The 23,545-nt window shown below is 33.0% G+C and overlaps 3 protein-coding genes and 1 non-coding gene across 4 annotated transcripts; 2 read left to right on the top strand and 2 right to left on the bottom strand.

The window, feature by feature from the left end:
- The first annotated feature begins 6,869 nt into the window (after nucleotides 1-6,869).
- TRNAC-GCA (transfer RNA cysteine (anticodon GCA)) lies at nucleotides 6,870-6,941 on the top strand. Its single transcript has one exon. It is a non-coding gene; the product is annotated as a tRNA-Cys (tRNA).
- A 374-nt stretch (nucleotides 6,942-7,315) lies between these two features.
- LOC111912054 (protein disulfide isomerase pTAC5, chloroplastic) lies at nucleotides 7,316-9,812 on the bottom strand. The gene is made up of 7 exons (XM_023907804.3): nucleotides 9,075-9,812; nucleotides 8,862-8,957; nucleotides 8,632-8,724; nucleotides 8,323-8,545; nucleotides 8,005-8,042; nucleotides 7,844-7,930; nucleotides 7,316-7,565 (listed from the first exon to the last, which is right to left on the bottom strand). Exons 1-7 carry the CDS (start codon nucleotides 9,693-9,695, stop codon nucleotides 7,539-7,541), a joined length of 1,185 nt encoding a protein of 394 aa, XP_023763572.1. The 5' UTR covers nucleotides 9,696-9,812; the 3' UTR covers nucleotides 7,316-7,538.
- A 953-nt stretch (nucleotides 9,813-10,765) lies between these two features.
- LOC111912052 (uncharacterized) lies at nucleotides 10,766-13,554 on the bottom strand. The gene is made up of 11 exons (XM_023907802.2): nucleotides 13,331-13,554; nucleotides 13,182-13,253; nucleotides 12,637-12,732; nucleotides 12,478-12,553; nucleotides 12,302-12,400; nucleotides 12,142-12,224; nucleotides 11,923-12,030; nucleotides 11,693-11,830; nucleotides 11,519-11,624; nucleotides 11,227-11,429; nucleotides 10,766-11,129 (listed from the first exon to the last, which is right to left on the bottom strand). Exons 1-11 carry the CDS (start codon nucleotides 13,403-13,405, stop codon nucleotides 11,061-11,063), a joined length of 1,125 nt encoding a protein of 374 aa, XP_023763570.1. The 5' UTR covers nucleotides 13,406-13,554; the 3' UTR covers nucleotides 10,766-11,060.
- Nucleotides 13,555-15,868: 2,314 nt separating this feature from the next.
- LOC122194720 (uncharacterized) lies at nucleotides 15,869-17,393 on the top strand. Its single transcript, XM_052764466.1, has 6 exons — nucleotides 15,869-15,982; nucleotides 16,074-16,217; nucleotides 16,298-16,337; nucleotides 16,748-16,819; nucleotides 16,911-16,994; nucleotides 17,121-17,393. Exons 3-6 carry the CDS (start codon nucleotides 16,335-16,337, stop codon nucleotides 17,325-17,327), a joined length of 366 nt encoding a protein of 121 aa, XP_052620426.1. The 5' UTR covers nucleotides 15,869-15,982; nucleotides 16,074-16,217; nucleotides 16,298-16,334; the 3' UTR covers nucleotides 17,328-17,393.
- The last annotated feature ends 6,152 nt before the right edge of the window (nucleotides 17,394-23,545 follow it).

Below are 23,545 nucleotides of genomic sequence, written 5' to 3' on the forward strand. Positions count from 1 at the left end.
ATTATTATTATTATTATATAAGCGTTTAAACAATACTTTCCAACCACTATGTACAGACATGGACAGACATAAAACACCGGAGGGCAGGACCATTTTGGCATATAGCACTTCTGAAATCCAACAACCCTATGTGGCCCTTTAAACCAGATTCTCCGTACCGCGAGTAGTTAAAATGATATTATAACGACACTTATATAAGTCATAATAATAGCTCAAATATACTAATTTTAAATATAAACTATATTTAAAATAGGGTAAGCATAACTTACTTACAAAGGGATTTTAGCTAGGAGTCGGGCTCTGCAGGGGCAGAACTTCGTCGCTGAATCTTTCTAAGAAAGATTCGTACAGCGCTTTAGCGCTCACCTTACTATACTAAAACTACAGAAAGAGAAGTCGAATCACGAGGGATCGAAATGTTCGGGGGATAAGAAGAGAAAGAATCTTGAATCAAGAGAATGGTGCAAAAAATATGAGAGCCCAAGCCTCATATTTATAGTAATTGAATTTTCAAAAACTACCCTCTATAATTACTTAATGACCTTATAGTTATATAAACAACTAAACACCATTTATAATACTATTTTAAATAGATTTAACGATATTTGTACTAAATAATGTCGAAAGAACTCAACATTAGTCTTATAATGACTGCATCGTCGATACCTTTTCTGATGATATATACATATGTATATATATGTGTACGTATATATGATTTATACTTTATTTTAATACGTAAATATGCTATTATATTTTATAACTCGTTCATACGGACTCCGTTTTTGAATCAAGAGAATGGTGCAAAAAATATGAGAGCCCAAGCCTCTTATTTATAGTAATTGAATTTTCAAAAACTACCCTCTATAATTACTTAATGACCTTATAGTTATATAAACAACTAAACACCATTTATAATAATATTTTAAATAGATTTAACGATATTTGTACTAAATAATGTCGAAAGAACTCAACATTAGTCTTATAATGACTGCATCGTCGATACCTTTTCTGATGATATATATATGTGTACGTATATATGATTTATACTTTATTTTAATACGTAAATATGCTATTATATTTTATAACTCGTTCATACGGACTCCGTTTTTGATGTTGATTATATCCACGTGTAGGCGGGACCGTACCCTACAACTTTCGTTTAGACTCCGTCGGCTAATTTTGACTTTATTTTTAAAGTTATATTTTTAACAGGCCGGGACAGGATTGGTCCCTTAAAAATTCATAACTTTTACATACGGACTCCGTTTTCATCTGTATTTTTGTCGTTGAGTTCCTATTAATGAGATCTTCAATTCTCATTTAGGTCGCATTGGCCAAAAACCGCTCGATCTAAAATTCGAATTCCGGGTTGTGCACTGTTATGCTAAATCTTACAAAAATCATAACTTCTTCATACGAAGTCAGATTTGGACGTTCTTTTTATGGACACTCTCAGCTTAACATATTCTATGACTTTTGTTTAGATTACTAAAGCTAAAAAGTCCCCCATCGTAAATTCACTATTTACGTCTTCCGGTGTCGTGCCGGTTTTGCCGTAAAACTTCGACGGACCATAACTTCTTCGTTATAACTCGGATTTCGGCGTTCTTTATATGTACAGAACCCTTGAGACATATTCTACAACTTGGTTAAGATTATTTATTCTAAATAATCTTTGGTCGAAAATTCGTTTTCGACCCCTATTATCTCTAAATTGACTAGCCCGGATCTACGTGCGTTACAATTATCTCCCCCTTAGGATGACTACGTCCCAGAATCATCAACGAAACAGGACTCACATGATGACTCCATACGTTATCTCTTCATCCGAAGTAATAACCATAACTTTGATGTTTCTTCGAATGAGTATCTAACTCTAAGACTTCCTGACTGCAGGCGGTGCCCGATCTTGAACCGGCTCTCTATCTCATGTTAGACATTCAGTCACGATCTCGATCTTTATTGGAGACTCCTTCTTTAACAAACTTGAGATAAGTTTCTTCCTTCGATTATCATAATAGACCGATGGGTTATGTTCTAATGACCTCTCATCGTATGATGCATCGCTTGGACTCAGGTCTTTTAGAGCCAAATTCCAGAACAGACTATGCCTTCATTCATGTTCAAATGCGATATAATCATATTTTAAAAGGTAGCATTCCTAGCTACAAGCAACTATTGCGATACCTCTACTGATCACTTTGATTGTCTATCACTTCAAGCTTCTAGCTTAAGTCAGATGCTACATCGGACTTGGTTCTCTGAACCATTTAACATACTCTTCTTAGTAGGACTCGATTGATATGACCACTAGGGTCAGAATAACAACAATCTTCTTAGTCGGACTCGATTGATATGACCACTAGGGTCAGAATAACAACAATCTTCTTAGTCATTACCGAAACGATGGTAACAACATGCTTGAATAAAACCGAATCGATTATTGGCTTCTTGGTAACCTTGTGACTTTCCCTGATCCAAGCTTGAGTCATGTGCTTCCAGTAGTATATGCATCTACTACCTTTCACACCTACTCATACTCGTCCCAAGTATTGTCTCGCAGTCCCCAAGTCCCAAAATCACAAAACAATTTAACACATACGAGTGTGTCCAAATAATCATAAAAATTTCCCTAGACTCTACTAGGACTTCTTCCATGCGTATCTTCAATCATCAATTCTGCTTCAACTCGCTTGGTGATGGAAATTCCAGATGATAGGAAAACTTTAGGAATTACACCAATCGTTCTATCATCCCGCCAATCAAATGTGTACATTTAGATGTACCGAACTTCTCTAGACGTACTGCTATTTTATCAGACGTATTCTAAAGGCAAGATACCTCTCTTATAATATCTTCCGATAGGTATCATTCACTATCGTAATCCATCTCATTTCCTCTATTTTCTTAGTCTATCATGGTTCGCATCACTTTCTGAACTTTTTCCATTATGATAGGTTTGGGTGCAGGCGCAATGACCGATGCATGACCCATCACATTCTTAGGCTCAGGTTTTCATCTTCCTCGGATATTTCCTAGTCTGTCTTCACCATGACGTTTTGTACACCCAAGCAGACGTTCGGTGTACCGAGGCGAGAATTTTAAGATAGGAAAGATTTTATTTACAATAGACATATAGTTCTCCTTGTCACGCCGAAAAGTTATATATGCCAGTTCTAATACCGTAATCAAACATTTAGAAATCTGAACACATAAAATTTCCAGATCCAGTCGGCAACAGACCGTAGATCCGAACAAATAATAGCATATAAGGTATCTTTATAGCTATAACATAAAACATTTAGCACATAAAACATTTTAGGCATTTTTCCTAAAATAAACTAGTGCTTGTGTTTAAAATATAGCAGACACTCATCTCACAATCATCGCTTAGCATTCTAAGTTTAAGTCTAGAAATTTCCTACAAATTCCTAGTTCGCTTAAACTAATGCTCTGATACCAACTGTGACATCCCCATTTTCACGGCCAGAAAAGACCGATTTTGTTTATGCTTTATAAAAATCAGAGTACCTCTTTTAATAAAAATGTTGCGGAATTTGTTCCCAGTAAAACATGATAAATACGTATTCACAGCATTTCCGAAGAAAAGTATTTTTATTCATTTTAAAACATTGGGATGTCATCGTCAATACAAAAACATAAGCATAAACGGAACTTACATTTATTTACACTAGTGATCTACATCTCTTTAATCTCTCAGTGTAATTTGACTTCATATCAACACCTGTGATATAAATAAACTGAGTGGGTCAGGTTAGGAAACCTGGTGAGTACATAGGGTTTTCAACCCACAATAATATAATTATTATATTTAAACAATCAAACAATCAACCCAATTACCCATCCCCATTATCTTATTTACTCTTAAGGATCTATCCTAAGAGTCATCTATTCGTTTATTCTGAAGTCCCTTGCTTCCAGGGTTATAGGACTGGCACTAAATCCATAGCTGCCAATACTCGTTCGTAAAGCACTAATTCCATAGCTGATATAGTTTATTCATCGGGTACTAAATCCATAGCTACCAGTGTTTATCTAATAGGTACTAAGTCCATAGCTACCAATTCCTACCAGGTACTAAGTCCATAGCTACCAATATTTGTCCAATAGGCACTAAGTCCATAGCTACCGATGTTTATTAGGCACTAAGTCTATAGCTGCCAATGTTTACTCACATCATCTTTTATCTCTCATCATTCATCTACCTATGTCATACCCAACATATTCGTATATATAAAATACGTATACAGTTTAAATCATTTAAAACATGTATAAAAATCTTTCACCAGCATAGAAAACAAGTATTTAGACAATATGCACATATAGCATGTAATTTATATTAAAATACTTCATATCTGTGTGTAAAATGAAAGTAACTATGCACTCACTTGAGAAGGTGGTGACTCGGTAGTCGGACAACGCTTCGTTTACTTTAAAATAATTTCTTCGACGAAACCTAGTATTATTACAACTAGATTTTAGTCTAGTATTTACCGTGACTAATCATTAGTCTTATTATTATTATTATTATTATTATTATTATTATTATTATTATTATATAAGCGTTTAAACAATACTTTCCAACCACTATGTACAGACAGGGGCAGACATAAAACACCGGAGGGCAGGACCATTTTGGCATATAGCACTTCTGAAATCCAACAACCTTATGTGGCCCTTTAAACCAGATTCTCCGTACCGCGAGTAGTTAAAATGATATTATAATGACACTTATATAAGTCATAATAATAGCTCAAATATTTATTATAAGTTCATAATAACAATACTAATTTTAAATATAAAGTATATTTAAAATAGGGTAAACATAACTTACTTACAAAGGGATTTTAGCTAGGAGTCGGGCTCTGTAGGGGTAGAACTTCGTCGCTGAATCTTTCTAAGAAAGATTCGTGCATCGCTTCAACGCTCACCTTACTATACTAAAACTACAGAAAGAGAAGTCGAATCACGAGGGATCGAAATGCTCGGGGGATAAGAAGAGAAAGAATCTTGAATCAAGAGAATGGTGCAAAAAATATGAGAGCCCAAGCCTCATATTTATAGTAATTGAATTTTCAAAAACTACCCTCTATAATTACTTAATGACCTTATAGTTATATAAACAACTAAACACCCTTTATAATACTATTTTAAATAGATTTAACGATATTTGTACTAAACTAATGTCGAAAGAACTCAACATTAGTCTTATAATGACTGCATCGTCGATACCTTTTCTGATGATATATACATATGTATATATATGTGTACGTATATATGATTTATACTTTATTTTAATATGTAAATATGCTATTATATTTTATAACTCGTTCATACGGACTCCGTTTTTTATGTTGATTATATCCACGTGTAGGCGGGACCGTACCCTACAACTTTTGTTTAGACTCCGTCGGCTAATTTTGACTTTATTTTTAAAGTTATATTTTTAACAGGCCGGGACAAGATTGGTCCCTTAAAAATTCATAAATTTTACATACGGACTCCGTTTTCGTTTGTCTTTTTGTCGTTGAGTTCCTATTAATGAGATCTTCAATTCTCATTTAGGTCGCATTGGCCAAAAACCCCTCGATCTAAAATTCGAATTCCGAGTTGTGCACTGTTATGCTAAATCTTAGAAAAATCATAACTTCTTCATACGAAGTCAGATTTGGACGTTCTTTTTATGGACGCTCTCAACTTAACATATTCTACGACTTTTGTTTATATTACTAAAACTAAAAAGTCCTCCATCGTAAATTCACTATTTACGTCTCCCGGTGTCGTGCCGGTTTTGTCGTAAAACTTCGACGGACCATAACTTCTTCGTTATAACTCGAATTTCGGCGCTCTTTATATGTACGGAACCCTTGAGACATATTCTACAACTTGGTTAAGATTATTTATTCTAAATAATCTTTTATCGAAAATTCGTTTTCGACCCCTATTATCACTTTGAAATTTAACAAAATCAGTTTATTTAAATTTTAGTTTATTTTGGTAGCCCACAGATGTTAAAAAAACAAACAGTCATCTTTTTTCAGACTGCAGACGTTTGGTCCACCTCTTCTACTGCAGATGTCTACAGATGTGGTTCGCAGACTGCAGACATTTTGACTCAGAAAAAACAAATAACACCTAATATTCCATAACACATACTGATCAGTAGTATGTGATTAATCGACCATGTTAACGTGTGTGTTGGTTGTTTGTGGCATGTCTATATAGGAAAGACAATCGTCCAGTGTTTACCGCAGAAGAAAAGCTTGAAGCTATTTTATTTCCATGTGAGAATGGGCCTCAACACATTGCCAATTTCGTGTTATTTAAATTTATTTTATTTTTATTTCAAAACGTATAATATTTCTTGTTAATAAAGTTTCGTTGGGCCGAATTGATGTGTGTAGTGGCAAAAAAAAAAAAAAAAAAACAAAACAAAAACAAAAACAAAACAAAAACAAATAATAATAATAATAATAATAAAAGCAAATGAAAGTACAACGCTTTAATTAGAAAACTATAGAAAGAGATAAGACTAGGATGCTATCTTCTCTTTTCAGCATATTTTATGTTTATATAACTCCTTGCTAATTACTCTTTTTTTTTCTAGAGTTCACCATTATTCAGTTTTTTCCATTTCATTGTAAAAGAATGGCAGAGGAAGGGGAATACAACAAGATGTATTATGTTTATATTGTTATGAGTTCGATTATAAGAAAATAGATCCAATTTATGCCTTGTGGTCTTATGAAACAATTTGGAATATGAAAATAAAAAGAAATGGTTTTTATCGAGTTATCTGCTTCAATCACTAGTAAAATAGTTACGTGGCTAAAATGATTCATCAAAACGGGTCCATAGCTCAGTGGTAGAGCATTTGACTGCAGATCAAGAGGTCACCGGTTCGAACCCGGTTGGGCCCTTTTTTTAAGAGGTCTTACTTTTATTTCTTTCTATACAATTACAACACTCCTTTTTTTAAGAGGTCTTACTTTTATTTCTTTCTATACAATTACAACACTGTACTTTTCATTTTTTTTTCCCTTATCAAGGCATTACATTGTGAAAAGTACCGAATTATAGCATTTTATTACACTAGTTAATAGTGCTAAGCAGAAAACTAGATATCCATGTTAAAACATGAATATAAAGATTTTTTTATTTATAAAATCTGAAAGTTAGAAATTCGGGTGCAATGTATCTACCAAACATCTCTATCCTTTGAGCTTACTAGATTGCAATGAATTGCACACATTCATTGGGTTATGCATGAATCGATTTATTCTCTTTGCTCCAATTTTGTAGTGCTTTTAATGGTTAATTTTGGTTTATTGTGTTACCAAAGTTCAGATTTGATATAAATGTGTATAAAAATTTAGCCGATAATCTTCAAGATTGCAAGACACAAGTGCCTTATAGACCCAACTTTTATGGAAAACACTCTTTAACTTAAAAAGCCCATCATGAATATGACTACTCTCGTTAAGAAAAATAAACGATCACTATGTTGCTACTTGCTTCTACTCTCTCATTGATCCAAGGGGCATCTGAAACATATGAACACACAAAGTCATTATATATTTTGTGGCACAATATTTTTTCAACTTTTTCTCAAGTGTTTTGGATCTTTTTAAACATCATTTATCCGGATAGCACTTAATAACACACTTGGACTACGAATTTCATTTCTTTAAAAGTGTATGTCTAGATTTCTAAAGTTATGTTGTATTTTAGGAGATAATAATAATTATGAATACTAGACATAGATGTATATAGTATGACCATAATTTTCAATCTCCAAAATATTGATTTATATACTACTCACTCCTGAGCCTTGACACACGTCACAAGTTGTATGACCATTGCCTCCACAATACGGGCATTTCGTGTCTTCCCCTACCCATTCCAAAAACTGCACCAAAACCCAACATTAACCTTCAAAAGCTTTTATCAAAAAATATATACATATAATTAATATGTGCTAACCTGTGGCTCTATGTTTGGCTCACCAGTCCCATCACATTCTGCAGCGAATAACATGTTAGATTATATAATTAATATAAAGAAACAATTGGTACAGTTGACATGACATGACATAACAAGCTGTACTATGTTTTGACTGCTGTATTGGACTATGACCGAGACTAATATAAATGACATATTTTTGTCCAACCCAAAAAGGTGGGCCCCTGACTAACTGACAATCTCTTTTGTTGCAAAAGACGTAAATGTCCTCATCCTTATGGTTAAAAAGACGAAAATGGCCCTAGAAAGCTTGTTTGGTATTGTAATAAAATAGGGCACCTTCGCACAATAAGTGGCCTTCCCCATTACATGTAATGCACTTTGAGGTTAATACGCCTTTGCTATTTATATTGTTTTTGTTTGTAAGCCTTGAAGAATCTTCCCATCTATTTTCTCCAAGAAGAAAGACACGATGCTCGGATTCTGTATATTCGTTTACAGTTCTCGAAGGAGTTTCTGGTACTGGTGTTATGGAAGCCACCACAACTCCATTTCCACTCTCCTAAAGCAAACGAAAAGACCAAATTAACCTTTGTGGTGTTTCAAGATTTCAGTACCACTAAAAGATACTGTTTCCTTTTTGCTCACCTTGAAGCCAGAACTTTCGTCTTTTTGATCCATATATAATCTTTCAAGAAGCTCTGCTGTCATTATTCCAGTTTCAGGCACATCAATGGAAGCCTGTTGAGCACAAATCAAGCATCATGTCATATTTAGAATTGGGAAATGCCATAAAGATAAAGTCGTTTTTTATTCGATTTATTATACAAAAACTGGAAAAGTGCATAACTGTTTAAAGATAGGAATTAATGATTCACCTGCCATGTTTTTACAGCTCTCTCTGTGCCAGTTGAAAAGCTAGAAAACTCCTCATCTTCTTCCCCACAATAAAATCCTAATTTTTGCAGTGCCTCCTGTCAGAAACCACAGTGAATAACGACTCAGTTTTGTTCGGATTGTGGAAGAATACTTGAAAACTTGTAGTTGTTAACAATTGAGATGCGAAATGGAAGCAACTGAATTAAGCAAACCTGCATCATTTGAACTTGATCGCCTTCTGATCCTACCCTCAATGTTGTCCTCTTCTTCGTTACCTCTTTCTTCTTTACCTCCTCCGCAGGCTTAATCACCTCCTTCTCCTTTACCTTCTCTTCAACCCTAACCACCTCCTTCACCACCACCTCTACAGCATCCTCAACCGCCGCAGCTGCCTCCACCACCAACGGTGAAGCACTAGACCCACTCTCCGCGATCTGGTTCACCTCTTTCTTCAACACATGCAACAAATTTGTAACATTCGAAATGGAATTATTAGCTCCTTCATGTTGCAGCTCCTGAATTTGGAGTTTCAGAGCCTTGATTTCATTCAATAGAGACTCTCTCTCAGCCTCCCACCGTTGTTCCTCCCGAATCCACCGCTGCTCCTCCCGCATCCACCGCTGCTCTTCCCGGAGCCATCTGGTTTCTTCCCGTTCGTATTCGGCGCTGTTGTTGCTAAATGCGAAGCAAACGTGAGATTTTGAGAGGGAGGGGGATATGGGTTTGGAGAAACTTGAGAAGCTAAAGACATTCTTATTGAATTCTGAAGGAGTTGTTGATGATTTGTGCCATGAAGGAAGATAATTAAAGCTGAGGGGAAGAGAAGAAGACATAAGCTTCGAGAAAACACGCACACGATGATTGCAGATAGAAAAAAGGAGGGAGAAGTATGGGGAGGTTTGGATTGGCGATTTTGTTCGTTTTTTGAGATAATTGTTTCAGATATTTTGGTGATCGGTTAAGAGTTACCACATGTAGGATACTTTGGATGGGCCTCAACCTAAAGTGCACCAAATCCTACTTCACTAAAATACGCATGTACGATCAAGTAATTTCGAAACTTCAGTATTAATTTTTTAGGTTGCTTTTCACTGGCCACAGCTAGTTTATTTTATAAGTTTTCATGTAAAATAACTTATAAATTAAACATTGTAAACTTTAAAAAAAATAAAGACCAAATATGATCTTAACTCTTTATTAAACTACTCATACTACAATTTCAACAAGCCCATTATACTTTTTTTAAAATTATTTCAAATATACTATTTATTAATCATAAAAAACCTAATTTTGTATCAAGTCAATCAACAACTATCTCTTTAGTTATCAGTTTTCGGTTGCTCCACTAAATATATGTTTAAGATATTAAGATATGCAATGAAAAATTGCAATTTTTTTTTCAAAGATCGCATATTTCATTGTGAATCTATGAGCATCTTTACAAGTAAATTGATGGTTTTAATATTTTTGCATAAATAAATTTATATATGCTTATCGATGGGTATTTTACCTATTTAAGGTTTTAAGTCATTTAACAGCTACTATAAATTTTTTTATCCTTTTATCTATTGATAAATTTATCCTTTTATCTATTGATGTAATTTAACAATTTATTAGCATACGAAATTATTTTAAGAAAACAAGTTAACACTTTACCACAACACAAAAATTGAATCTTAATGTTAGGGTCAAGCTTTTCAATAGAATTAATGTTTTAACCCCATTACGACAATTTATATGGTCTAAACCCTAAACAATAAACATGCATAAACTCGACACAAAATAAACAAATTTGAGTAAGAAATTTCAACATGTTTGAGTAAATAGATTGATACGACACAAGTAAAATAAATAAATAAATAAATAAAGTTATTTTGTATCTATTTTACATTCAACAAAACAATAAACCAACAAGAAAGTTTATTCTTGAATAAAATGCCTTTGTTGATGTTTTATTATGAAATGTAGACATACATCATTATTCAAAACTTGGCATACAAATACATAAAGAGATCCATCCATTCATCATCACAAATGGTTGCTACTTCACTTGCTATGTACTACTACTACTCCCTACTCATCATGAATCTCCAAATCATCCCAAATGCCAAAGATAACTATAAAAACAGAACCAAATAAATATAAAAATCATCCCAATTAATACGGAAATAATGATTCTCCTCTTCATGTCAAACTTTTTAGTCAAGCTTGACATTCGAATACAAAAGGGTGTCTCGTGTGAGTGGCATATTCATCAGAAAATGTACCTAACAAACAATAAAACACACCAACATTTTAATAAATAAATAATACATGAATCAATCAAATTATCAATAGTAATAAAAATATGTACAAGAAACTTACTCCTAGAAGTGTGGCGATTATAAGAATGATTCCTGTAATCCATGCAAGGGTTCTCCTAACAAGAAACACTTGTGCAATTATAATTGGATCAAGTTTTCCCTTTGTCTCCTCCAACCTTCTAGAAGAAGGTGAACCAAAGCTCACATTCAAAATTGTCTCATCAGAAGATCCATCATTCAAAAGAACAACTCCAACAATTTCACCTACACAAAATTTCACCAATTTTCTTTACAAGTAATATAATTATATTTTTCAAAATACATTATATTAGTAGCTTCATAAAGAACAAGACCTTTGTATGCTGCTTGTAAAGTATCATATATCTTGGATAATGAAGCCACCAATAACTCAACTCCTTGTTGGACAATATCGTCATTTCCATATTGCACTTTCAAAACCTGCAACATGTTTATACAAAAATTAAAAGATGAGAATCAAAAACTGTTGGAAATTAACTGTTTATCACCTTAATTCCATCGAATCTTCCTTTAATCAACTCTGCTGGACTAAGAATATTTCCTGATAAATCTTCATGCATTTGCACTGTTCTTTGGACATTGTAGATGAGGGTGATGAGGCTTATTGTAAACTCTCTGTCTGCTTGCTGCATTAGTAAATAAAATGGTATATAAGAGAGAAAAGCTTAACACAATAAACAAGAAACCAAGAATAGAATAGAATAAAATAAAATAAAACCTTTGACATATCAAGTTTTAATTGAGCATTGTTAGACAAAGGTACAATCAGCTCTCCATTCATGGGGTCCAACTCAGTACTAACATATGATCCACCCAACCAACCAGCCTGGAAATCCAAACAAAAAGAATGTAAATAAAAGTCAAAAGGGAAGAGAGAAGAGAGAGAGAATCACATTGGACTATGACATATGTGAATGAAAGTTAAGTGATAACTAACAAAATCCATTAAGTCTTTGTTTGTCCATTCTGAAGATGAGGGCAGGGGTTCATTCAAGGAGACAAGTGATACTTCCTCTTCATCTGCAAGTTTGCACCACAATGATTTATTATCCAGAAAAAAAAAAACTATTAAACACATGAAAAACAATATGTTATACCTGAAAATTGGATATTAACATCATTTTCATCAACAGAAACTTTGCTTTTGAAAGCCTTGCTGAAAACATCACCATCTGGACCAAACCCAAGTTGCATATCTGCATGTGACATGACAAATTGAGATAATTAGATGGATTCACAAGCAGTTAATGAAGTGTTACAGAAATTTAGACACCTTCAACTCCATCTATCTCTAGCATGAACACAGCATGAGGCCTCTCAAAGGGGTTAGGCATGAGCACCTCGTTCAACTGCAAGATCAATAAGGAATTAATTATCTCATATCGAATAGGAATAATCAGAAGCAGAAACACGAGCCCAGAAAGGTCATCACCTTCTCTGAGCTTGCAGAGGAAAGTGTAGAAGGAGGTGAAACACCAAGCAAGATTGATGTAGCAGCACCAACATCCGGAAGCAACATTGATTCAGGCTGCAGAAACAAACACAAGCAAACAAATCTAATGATTAACAATGAATTTCTAGAAATGCATATAAGGAATTAATCTTGTCTATTATAACTCCGTTATATGCCTTTCTATCCAAGTCCACGATCAATTTAAAGCCTACCCTCTTGAGCGTTGTGATATGTATTCTGTAACCAATTTGCTATGAAGAGTGTAACATTTTCCAAATACATAAAAGAGCAGAGGGAGATAGAATAGAATCCATACAACAATGCAATCAGAACCCTAATCTACTAATGTTAACTGCCTAGGAAACTCCACCTCGGATCATAACAGATTATAAATCTTCCAATATCTTGTCGATTCAGCTCCAAAACAACGTAAATGTAGAAAACGAATGGTAATTACGATGAATGTTGCCAATAAGACCTACTGCGTACATCATAATGGAAGTGAAAATCGCCAATGAAGTTACCTCGGATGATGGAGATCGAAGATACCGGTGAACCGAGCTATCAAGGAAAAAAACTGAACCAGTTCCATCAGCCTACATCCAAAACAAACGGTTATTATCCGCCGATCAATATCAATGTCTAATTGATGAGAACGATTAGGTATACAAACCCTAGATTGTAAGCAGAATATCGATGACAAAATCAGCAAAATTAAAAAGAATCCACGATGATATAGAGAATCCATCGATTGAAGATAATGAAATCGAAGGTATTGAAAGATGATGGCGAAGACCAGTCACTGATCTATATGTCTTGGCTAAACCGTGATGTTTGTAATCAAATTGTGGAAGATCACGTCTGGAACGAATCTGACTAAAACGACGTCACTCGTAAATGTATGATAAGACGTGCTCGTGGGTGTTTTCGTCAAATTAACTTATTAGTGGGAGCTAACAAGCTAAAAAAAATATTTGAACTGTTTAAAAGGTTTTTTAAATAGTTTTTTTTTAGAGATAAAATAAAAGAGTTTCAAAAGCTAAAAATCTTAGATTTTTTAGATTTTCAGTTTTCTATATCATTTTTTACCTCTAAAAAACTAAGCCAAATTGTAACATCCCTGGAGGTAATTAATTCTAATTTATGTTGAGAAAAAATGACAAAAATAGTCATTTACACTAATTACATTACAAAAATAGTAAAAAAAAATCGAAATCACAAAATTAACCTACGATTTCGCAGATGGAGATGCCCCATCTGCGAAATGAACATCTCATCTGCGAATGTACAAGCACCTAAAGCACAGCTAATCACAAAATTAACCTACGATTTCGCAGATGGAGATGCCCATCTGCGAAATGAGCATCTCATCTGCGAATGTACAAGCACCTAAAGCACAGCTGTGCTTTAGGTGCTTGTACATTCGTAGATGAGATGTGTCATCTGCGAAATTGAAGCCCATCTGCAAAATCCCCTTGTTTTTCACTATATAAACGTTTTTTTTTTCTCCATTTTCACCCTTCTCTACACAAAAACTCTCTCTATCTTTGGGCTTCTCTTGGAATTTTGGCTAGTTTTTGAAGAAAATGGAGGATTATGTCAACAATCCCGCAAATATGGTTAGATTTTAACTCTTTTAATATTTAAAGTTTTTTTTATTTTATCATTTATTGTATTATTTAGTGTTAAAAAAGGGTAATTTTGTTGTGTTTGATAGTTTTAATATTTCTTTAGTATACTTGAAGTTTAAATGCTATTTTGTTAGTGTTTGTTTGAATGTATAAGTAGAGACTGTGTAGATAATGTTTACAATTTGTTATTTTTGTTGTTTGTTTAGTTGTTGTATAACCTGAAAACTTGTATATTCTTATGGTATAATTGTTTATATAAAGTGAAAAATAGTTAAATTATAGTATGTGCAAAATAGTCGTTTGTATATATATTTGTCGTATAAGTATAACATTTGTATAAGTTGAAAATTTGTCGTATATATATATATTGTTAGAAATTGTTTGTGTTTGTCGTATAAGTTGAAAATTTGTATAAAGTTGTCGTATAACTTGCAAAATTGTTAATTTGGTTGTCGTTTTATTTTAAAAATTGTTTGTTTATATGGTTATAAAATGTTAGTTTTAATTAGAAAGATAAAAATTGTTTATGTATTTGTCGTTTAAGTTGAAAATTTGTTTAAGTTGAAAATTTATTTTAAGTTGAAAATTTGTCGTTGATATATTTGTCGTTTAAGTTGAAAATTTGTTTAATACAATGTTTATATAATTATGTATGATATTGTTTTTTATCGTAAATATATTTGTTGTATAACTTGGAAAATTGTTTATATATGTGTATGTTATTGTTTTTTATCAGAAATATATAAATTATTAATTAAGAAATTGTATTTGCATTACTAATTGTTTATGTACTTATTGCAGTTCGTAATCATATATTTTAAAAACAAAATATTTTTTAGTTCTCTAATTTGTTTTTGTGTTTTTTTTGCAGCATGATTTTAGTTTTATCAATACGAAAGCCTTTGCGAACTTAAAAGGCTTGGGCGGTAACATATGGGAAGTATTTGAAGTTTTAGATGATGCCAGACGTGCCATTTTCAGAGATACCGTATTTGGTTGTTTTATTGATGTCCCTCGTTTACAAGGGGACGCATTATTGTTTCATAAAATGTTCCTTCATCAGATCCGGCCGGACCCTGTTTTATCTCCAGATGGAATAAAACGATTATATTTTCGAGTAGGCAATACGAAAATGGTTTATGGGCCGGAAGAGTTTTGTTTGATTACCGGCTTCAATTTTGGGGAGTATCCAAAAAACATTGGGAGAAAAGGGTCGGAAAAATTATTAAGCAGTAAAAAAAGATGTTTATTGCGTGAACGGCTATTTCCGGACCATACTAATAGTTCGGTGAAAATCGGCGACCTGAAACGTTTAATTTTAAATTGAACATTCCTAGCACTTGACGACGTTGATGCAGTTAGAGTATGTTTGATATACATTTTGTGTGAAGGTTTTTTGGGTAAAGAAGTTAATGATCGGGTGCCACAAGATTGGTTTTTTTTGCTGAGAATTTGGATCTCTGGAACAGGTATATTTTGTTTATGTTAAAATTTTTGTTTTATTAAAGTTATAATTTATATAATAACCAATTTTGTTTTTTTGTTTTGTTAGCTTCGCTTGGGGTAGCTATCTTTGGGATTTTACTTATGTTGACATTGAGGATACATGGAACAAAATACATAATTATTTATCACTTTCTGAGCGTCGTCAAACTTTAAAGTACTCCGTCTCAGGATTTACGGCTCCAATAAGGGTATAAAAATTTTCTTATATTTAAATTGTTTTATTGTTATGTTTTTTATTTTAATTTTAACTTTTATTACTGTAATTGTAAAAAATTGTAGATATGGATATATGAGATGATTCCGGCTGTTCGTGCATGTGGATTTGTATTGAGAAAAAATAAAGACTTGCCTCGGATGAAACGATGGAGTGGAACAAAAAAATTGAAATTGGTTGACGTGAACAAGATTTGGTCAAAGATACAGGTTTATAAATTTTTTGTTTATTATTAATAAACTTGATTATTATACTTTTATATGCATTTTTAGTATGTTTAATTTTTTAGGAGGGGCAACCACCAAGACAAAACATGTTACCGGGTGATGGTGAGATGACATCTTGTTATTATATGTCATTTCAAGAGTATGTATATGGTGAAGGGAAAGCAGTTCCATCCCCAGTACGTGACTATTTTAGGAGACAAGACGAATCTTCGTCTAGTATGTCGTCTAGTGGTCGCTCTCATGGTAGAGGTCGGGGCAGTGGGAAACACAACCTAGACGAGGTGTTGAAAAGGCTACATGCACTGAAGCAGCATGTGTTTATGAACCGACAACCTACAGAGGTTTTGTTGAAGAAGTGAATACTGAACAATTTTGGAACGACATTACTTTTGATGATCCGATAGTGTCACAAAGAAAATATGATGAACAAGTTAGTTACACACTACATTATTTTTTAAATTTTATTAACATATATGAATACATGTGTTCATATTTTATATTTTAAAATATAGGTTGTGCAAGATGAAGTGATGAATAAAAACAATACAACTGAAAATGTTTTTGGTGATATTCAAGACGACAAGGTTGTTATAGATATTACCTTTACGATTTTAATAATTACTTTTTAATAATGTGTCTTTCGTTATTAAGTAAAAAGTTATATTTTTAATGTAGGTGTTGGAGGAGAGGAATGACTATGCGGGGAACAAATTTGATGATGATGTGTTTGATGTAAATGATTATAGTGAAGTTAAAGAGGTTCTTATAGTTACATTAATTTATATTTTGTTTTTAGTAGATTAAATCATTTATTTAATTAGATATTATTGCTTATTAAATTATGTGTATTTCGTTATTAAGTATAAAGTTTTATTTTTAATGTAGGAGTCGGAGGAGAGGAATGACAATGCGGGGAACAAATTTGATGATGATGTGCCGGACGAAGACGAAATAATAATAACGAGAATTGTAGATTATTTTGATGAGTATGATGGCAAAGAAGTTACACCCGATAAACCGAGGACTCGAAAATCATCACAATATTTGTGCCCTCCTTACACCGAGGTATTCGTTTTATTTATAAACTCTTGATTTTATGTTTATGTGAATTATCTGAAAGATATAGATTTAAACATTTGAATATTGTTTTTAGTTGCACACGACACCGAAGGAAAAAAGAAGAACAAAAAAGAAGGTTGATATCAAATCAACAAGCCCCGTTCCTCCTCCAGTTTTTGGTGTTGCTCATGACTTCTCCATGTTACGCCTACAACCTTACGTAGCAGGCGGTGAGGTTGTCATCCAAAATTATATATTTCATTCATATGATGTCCAGCATCGTTTGTCTAATTTCGTGTTAGATAGAGATTTTTGGAGCTCATTGTTTGGGCATACACACGACGGATGGTTGGAGTCAGCGGTAAATTAATTGTTAATTTATTATTTTAAAAGTTAATTGTTTTTTAGTCAATAACAAAACTATCATGTGTGCAACATATAACCATTTGGTACCGACTATTGATGGAGAGACGGTTTGAGAGCGACCGACATACAATAATGCCTCCAAATTTTTTTGTTTCTCATGCTTTGGAAGAAGGACAGGACTGGAGGGCGTTTATGGCTGGTATTGCTACGTACCCCAACTTCATGGTTGCTTGGTGGGATGTTGATACGGTAAACTTAATTGTTTATATTGAAAATAATATCGTTATTTTTGTTATGTTTTTGTATTGTGATGTAAAAAAACATAATTTTATTTTCTGATCCTTATACAGGTCTTATTGCCAATTCATTCATCCCCTAATCATTGACTATTTGGGGAACTACGATTAGCGTCAATGGAAGTGCATATTTATGACAGTCTTGGTAGATGGGCTTATGAAAAATTCAAATTTGAAGGAATCTTTTCCAAATTTGAACGTCGGGTGGCAAATTATTTGGACAAGATTAAGTATTGGGCCCGGAGAAACATCCAAAGGATTCCATTGAATATGCAATTCATTTATGAAGAAAATGTTCCCCAACAAAGTAGTCATTTGGGAGATTGCGGTGTTTTTGTTTGTATGTTTATGGAGCAATTCGTTTCAGGTCAACCAATACGTGTTCTTATTGACCCAAAAAATGCAGCTTTAGAGTTCCGTCAACGGATGGCAAATTTTTTTTGGGGGTCTAGTCTTGGTCCTATGTAGTTGGATTATATAATTGTATATCTAAATTAATGTTGGATTTGATTATTAGTTTATTTTTATAGTTTACTCAACGGATGACAAAAAATTTAACGTTACAACAATTACAACAAATTAATGACCTACTAATTACTTATCAATACATACAACATAAGAACGACTACAACATTTGTTTTAACGTTACAAATACAACAATTTATTGACCTAACAACTTCAAAACCATAAAAACAATATTGAAAAGGTTACAACTTGTAAACAAGAACTGCCAAGAACAACAGCCAACTACAAACCAACGCTATCTTTAACTTCTTATTTTCTGATTGAAAGAGCTTATTAGAGTTAGCTACTTTAGCTATTACCATAGATGATTGGTCCTTCTCTTCATCAACCCAACTGATAAACCCGCATTTTGGTCCCTGTTAAATTTAACATTGACAGTAAGAAAATAAATTTTTGTCATGTAAACACGAGGGTTTAAATTTGAATGACGTTAACAACATGATACCAAATATGGGCAAGCGTAAAACAATCTTCCTGGGTTTTTAGCTGTACCCGAAATCCTAACGATACGTTCTCCTCCGCAATTGCAGTATGCCATTAGCCTTCTTTTTCTTTTAAATCGGAGTTACTTTCTAAGTTAAAATTTTCATACTGAGTGACACCATTGTTACGTCTTTGAAACCACCATTGTTGCATTGTAGCACGAAAAAAATCGATCAATATAAGTATTGGCACCTTACGTGCGTGTCTAGATAATGCATTTATAGACTCCGCACTGTTGGACGACATAAGATTGTATCGGTTCCCTTTAAAATGTGCCCTTGACCAGGTTTCTGGATTTATACTTTTTAAGTACTCCCATACTGGTTCTTTTGTCTTTTTCATAACATCCATGGCAGCATCAAAAGCATCAACTGTGTACGCCCTACACGCCTCCCAAAAAATTCCTTTAACCGTCTTACTCTTGCCGAATCTAGATACTATGTTGAAATACAAATGGACACCACATATTCCATGATGAGCGTGAGAAAAAATGTTGGCAACGGATGTTGCTATAGATGGAGACCTATCAGATATAATTGTAAGCTCCTGCATATTTCCTATGCAATCATGTAGTTTTTGAAAAAACCATGTCCAAGAATCGGTACACTCATTTTTGCATATACCATATGCAACTGGTAATATTTGGTTTTGTCCGTCCTTAGTAACTGCAAGTAACATGGTACCTTTGAACTCGCCCTTTAGGTGAGCTCCATCTACTACTAGGGTCGGCTTACAAAAATTGACAAAAGCGCGTACCTACAATACATTGTATATCTATTCAAATACACCAAAATAAATATTAAAAAATTAATATAATATGATAATACTAACCGAGCAACCGAGTGCGACGTACAAAAACTCAAAGCGATCATTAGCATTTGTTTTAATATGTGTGACAGTACCCGGATTATGTTTGGCCAAGTTGTGACAATACGCCAGAAGTTTGGTAAAAGAATCCTCTTTCGTACCCCTTAACGACAACAATGCATATTGCTTCGCACGCCATGCCTGATGGTATGAGATATATATATATATATATATATATATATATATATATATATATATATATATATATATATATATATATATATATATATATATTCAATTGAGCATTCATATCATTAACAATTTCTTTTCCCTGATAAACTCTACTATAGTCTTCAGCCAAAACATCAGCAACATATTCACCCAAAACATATTTGTTTGCTTGTCGATGATTAGGTTGCAACAATGTTGAAGAACATGTGTGTATATCAACAAATTTATTCACTTGGAAAAGTCCATCAGAAATTTTAATTGCTTTTGCTCTTAGTAACCAAAAACAATTTTTCGAAACACACACAACTTCATACCTTGATTTGGTGGATCTACTTGTCCTCGTCTGGAAACCTTCTCGAAGACATTTTTTACCAATACACCGCTTTAAAAGTTCTTTGTTCTTAAATATACTCTCACATTGAATCTTTTGAAGATTCATGTCTACCATCTGTGTTGGGATATCTTCATTAATATCAACTGGCCATGCTGGTACAGGGGGCATACCGTGAAAAAGGTTATCGGGAAACTTAGCTTTAACTTCATCACCCAACTCATCTCTATCGGAATTGCTTTGTAGCTCGGTTATATCTAAACATACATCACCAACATCAACATAATGCCCGTAAACATGATTTTTTTCATTTTTTTGACTTGATTTTTTTTCTTTTTAGTTTTATCTACCACACGCCTACTTATAACTTTAACTTCTTGTTCGGCAACATCATCACAACGACCACCCACATCGTCAAGATAAGTACCAACATCATCATCACCAACATGCTTGTAATTCTCAGGATCCACATAGTGAATAGGTGAATAACTAACATTAACATTTGCAGCAACACTGTGAAACTGAGGTACACTAGGAGTATTGAAAGTACCTATCGGATCGTTGCTCCCTTTATAACTGCATAAATTACCAACAAGCTGGTTTCCAATTTCACCACCCCCATTAACCTCCTCAACTTCATCAACCACCACAAACACTTTCACAGCCCTTCCTCCACTACATTTGATTACGTTTATCAACATTCTAACATCCATGTCTTCAACTATAGCTATATAATAATTTAATTCAGGATGGTGGAAACGAAGACTAATTCTATATTTGTCTAACAAACCAATTTTGCTTCTTACCAAAGATACAAAATCACTATAACTAATATACTCAGAAAATATCAAAGCAAGTTCAGAAATACCTCCCTGTGGACATATGTATTTCAGATTAGTTCCATTAACTTGCCATCTCCCACCGGTTACAAGACAAACCAAATATTCAATCATTTTTTGAGCAAATTGTAGAGAAAGTTCCTAAACAAATAACAACCAAAATAATATTTTTCTACAAAACTTTTTATATAGCAACATGATTTCGTAGTCAAACCAATTCATTTCATAGTCAAACTAAAAAAAATACAAAAAAACCACAATTTCGCAGATAGAATGAGAGTAAATCGCAGATGGACCTATTCCATCTGCGAAATTACCCCTATATATACAGAAAAAAAAAAAATAAAAAAAAAAATTAAAAGCACCTGCGAATGTACAAGCACCTAAAGCATAGCTGTGCTTTAGGTGCTTATACATTCACAGATGAGATGCTGATTTCGCAGATGGGGCATCTCCATCTGCGAAATTGTGGGCTAATTTTGTAATTTTAATTTTTTTTGGCTATTTTTGTAATCCCATTAGTGTAAATGGCTATTTTTGTCATTTTCTCATTTATGTTTAACTTTAGAAGTGATCATGTCGTGGTGAAAACATCCCATGATGTGGCAAACTCGTAAGAATCGCTCACCACGATGTAGCATCCCTTGGCCACGACGTGACGACTTTGTGTCGTGAAAACCCTAATTTCGGGTATTTAAAGAAAAGTGTGGAAGCTAGGGTTGCTCATCTTCAGCCTCCATCCAAGCCGGTCCAAACATATTTTGGGCCCAGTGCGAATCGAAAAAAATCCCTCGTAGACAAATTTATTCAAATAATTTACAAAAATATGATGATATAAAGAAAAATGTTTATTCTATTTTTTAGATGCAAAATCATTGGAAATATTATCAAAGACGCAAACATTGAAAATATATAGTTGCATAATAGAAATATTTGAAAGTATGAACGTAAGTTGCAATAATCATCCCTAATAAATAAAGAACTTTTTTACCACATGTCACATTTTTATTGATTTGGTCACATGTAATTTTGTGTTTATTTTCAATTAGTTTTTTTCCATATGTCATTTTATGGTTTTTTTTATTTTATTAATTTCCACATAATATTTAAATGTAATAATTGCAATTAATATAATAATAAATGCATATCAATTCCATTAATTCATTAATTGACTTCATTCTAATTTCAAATTTTCTAAATTAAAGTTTCATTAGTTTACTTTATTTATTTATCTAAATTATTTATTTAATTTAAAAGAAAAACAAACAATTTAATTTAAATATTTCAATATTTTCTATTTTTCTTATAAATTCAAACTTCTCAAATGTTTAGAATTTCATATTTTTTTCACTAAAATGAACCCATGTAATACATAGGTCTTACACCTAGTAAACAAATAAATGAAGGTTTTTTGCTTTTTCTAGCAATTAGTATAAACTTTGTATGCTATAATATGTACATGTATAACGCCCACTGATTCGTGCTAGTCAATTTAGAGACAATGAGTGTCAAAATTGACTTTTTGATGGAATATTATTTATAATCAATAATCTCAACCAAGTTATAGTATATGTCACATGGGTTCCGTACATATAAAGAACGCCGAAATCCGAGTTATAACGAAGAAGTTATGACTTCTCGAAGTTCTACGGCTAAACCGGCACGACACCGCGTAACGTAAAAAATGAATTTTTGATAAACTACTTTTTAGCCTTAGAGATCTAAATGAGAGGTAAAGTATACATTAAAACGAGAGCGTTCATAAAAAGAATATCAAAATCTGACTTTGTGTCACACCCCCGAACCAAACGGCGGAAACGTCCGGGGGCTCGTGTGACTAACAATTGAATAATCATCACAATGAATATACATGAATCATAACACGATCATCACCAACATTACATAATACAACTAGCATTGTTCACATCAAGTATATTGTTAAAATAAATAAGTTGTTAAAAGTACGATAAATGCTATTACATAAACGAAACCATACACACTTGCAAATCTTCCGGCTTAACGATTACCTGAGAATACAAGTTATTTTGAAAACGGTCAACATATATAATGTTGGTGAGTTCATAAGTATGTTTGAGTAAAAGTCTTTGTATCTTTCATAAAAACCCAGAAAAATCCGATATTTTTTATAAAATGTCTAAAAATGACGTGAAAATCAAGTATAAATGCATATGTGAATTTTCATAGTTATAACTTATATGAGTGTAGATTAGATTCATTGTATTTTGAATAAATGATAAATGTAAATGAATAATTTCCCCAGAAAATCCGATATTTTCTATTTTATAACAACATCTAGATTCTTGTATCGTTAAGTAAGTCGTTTTGCATTGACACAATTAAAGAGTTTATCTT

The sequence above is a fragment of the Lactuca sativa genome, chromosome 6 (genome assembly GCF_002870075.4).
Source record: "Lactuca sativa cultivar Salinas chromosome 6, Lsat_Salinas_v11, whole genome shotgun sequence".
NCBI lineage: Eukaryota > Viridiplantae > Streptophyta > Magnoliopsida > Asterales > Asteraceae > Lactuca > Lactuca sativa.

Bases quoted from the DNA above. Each gene is read 5' to 3' on its own strand.
- LOC111912054 (XM_023907804.3), bottom strand. From the start codon at position 9,695: ATGTCTTCTTCTCTTCCCCTCAGCTTTAATTATCTTCCTTCATGGCAC. The intron at 8,546-8,631 runs GTGAGCAAAAAG...CGTTTGCTTTAG, and splicing joins ACGAAAGTTCTGGCTTCAAG to GAGAGTGGAAATGGAGTTGT. The intron at 8,043-8,322 runs GTGCCCTATTTT...TATTCGCTGCAG, and splicing joins AGGCCACTTATTGTGCGAAG to AATGTGATGGGACTGGTGAG.
- LOC122194720 (XM_052764466.1), top strand. The intron at 16,820-16,910 runs GTTGTTATAGAT...TTTTTAATGTAG, and splicing joins GTGATATTCAAGACGACAAG to GTGTTGGAGGAGAGGAATGA. The intron at 16,995-17,120 runs GTTCTTATAGTT...TTTTTAATGTAG, and splicing joins ATTATAGTGAAGTTAAAGAG to GAGTCGGAGGAGAGGAATGA.
- LOC111912052 (XM_023907802.2), bottom strand. From the start codon at position 13,405: ATGGATTCTCTATATCATCGTGGATTCTTTTTAATTTTGCTGATTTTG. The intron at 13,254-13,330 runs GTTTGTATACCT...TTTTGGATGTAG, and splicing joins TATTCTGCTTACAATCTAGG to GCTGATGGAACTGGTTCAGT. The intron at 11,130-11,226 runs GTAAGTTTCTTG...ATTGTTTGTTAG, and splicing joins TAATCGCCACACTTCTAGGA to GTACATTTTCTGATGAATAT.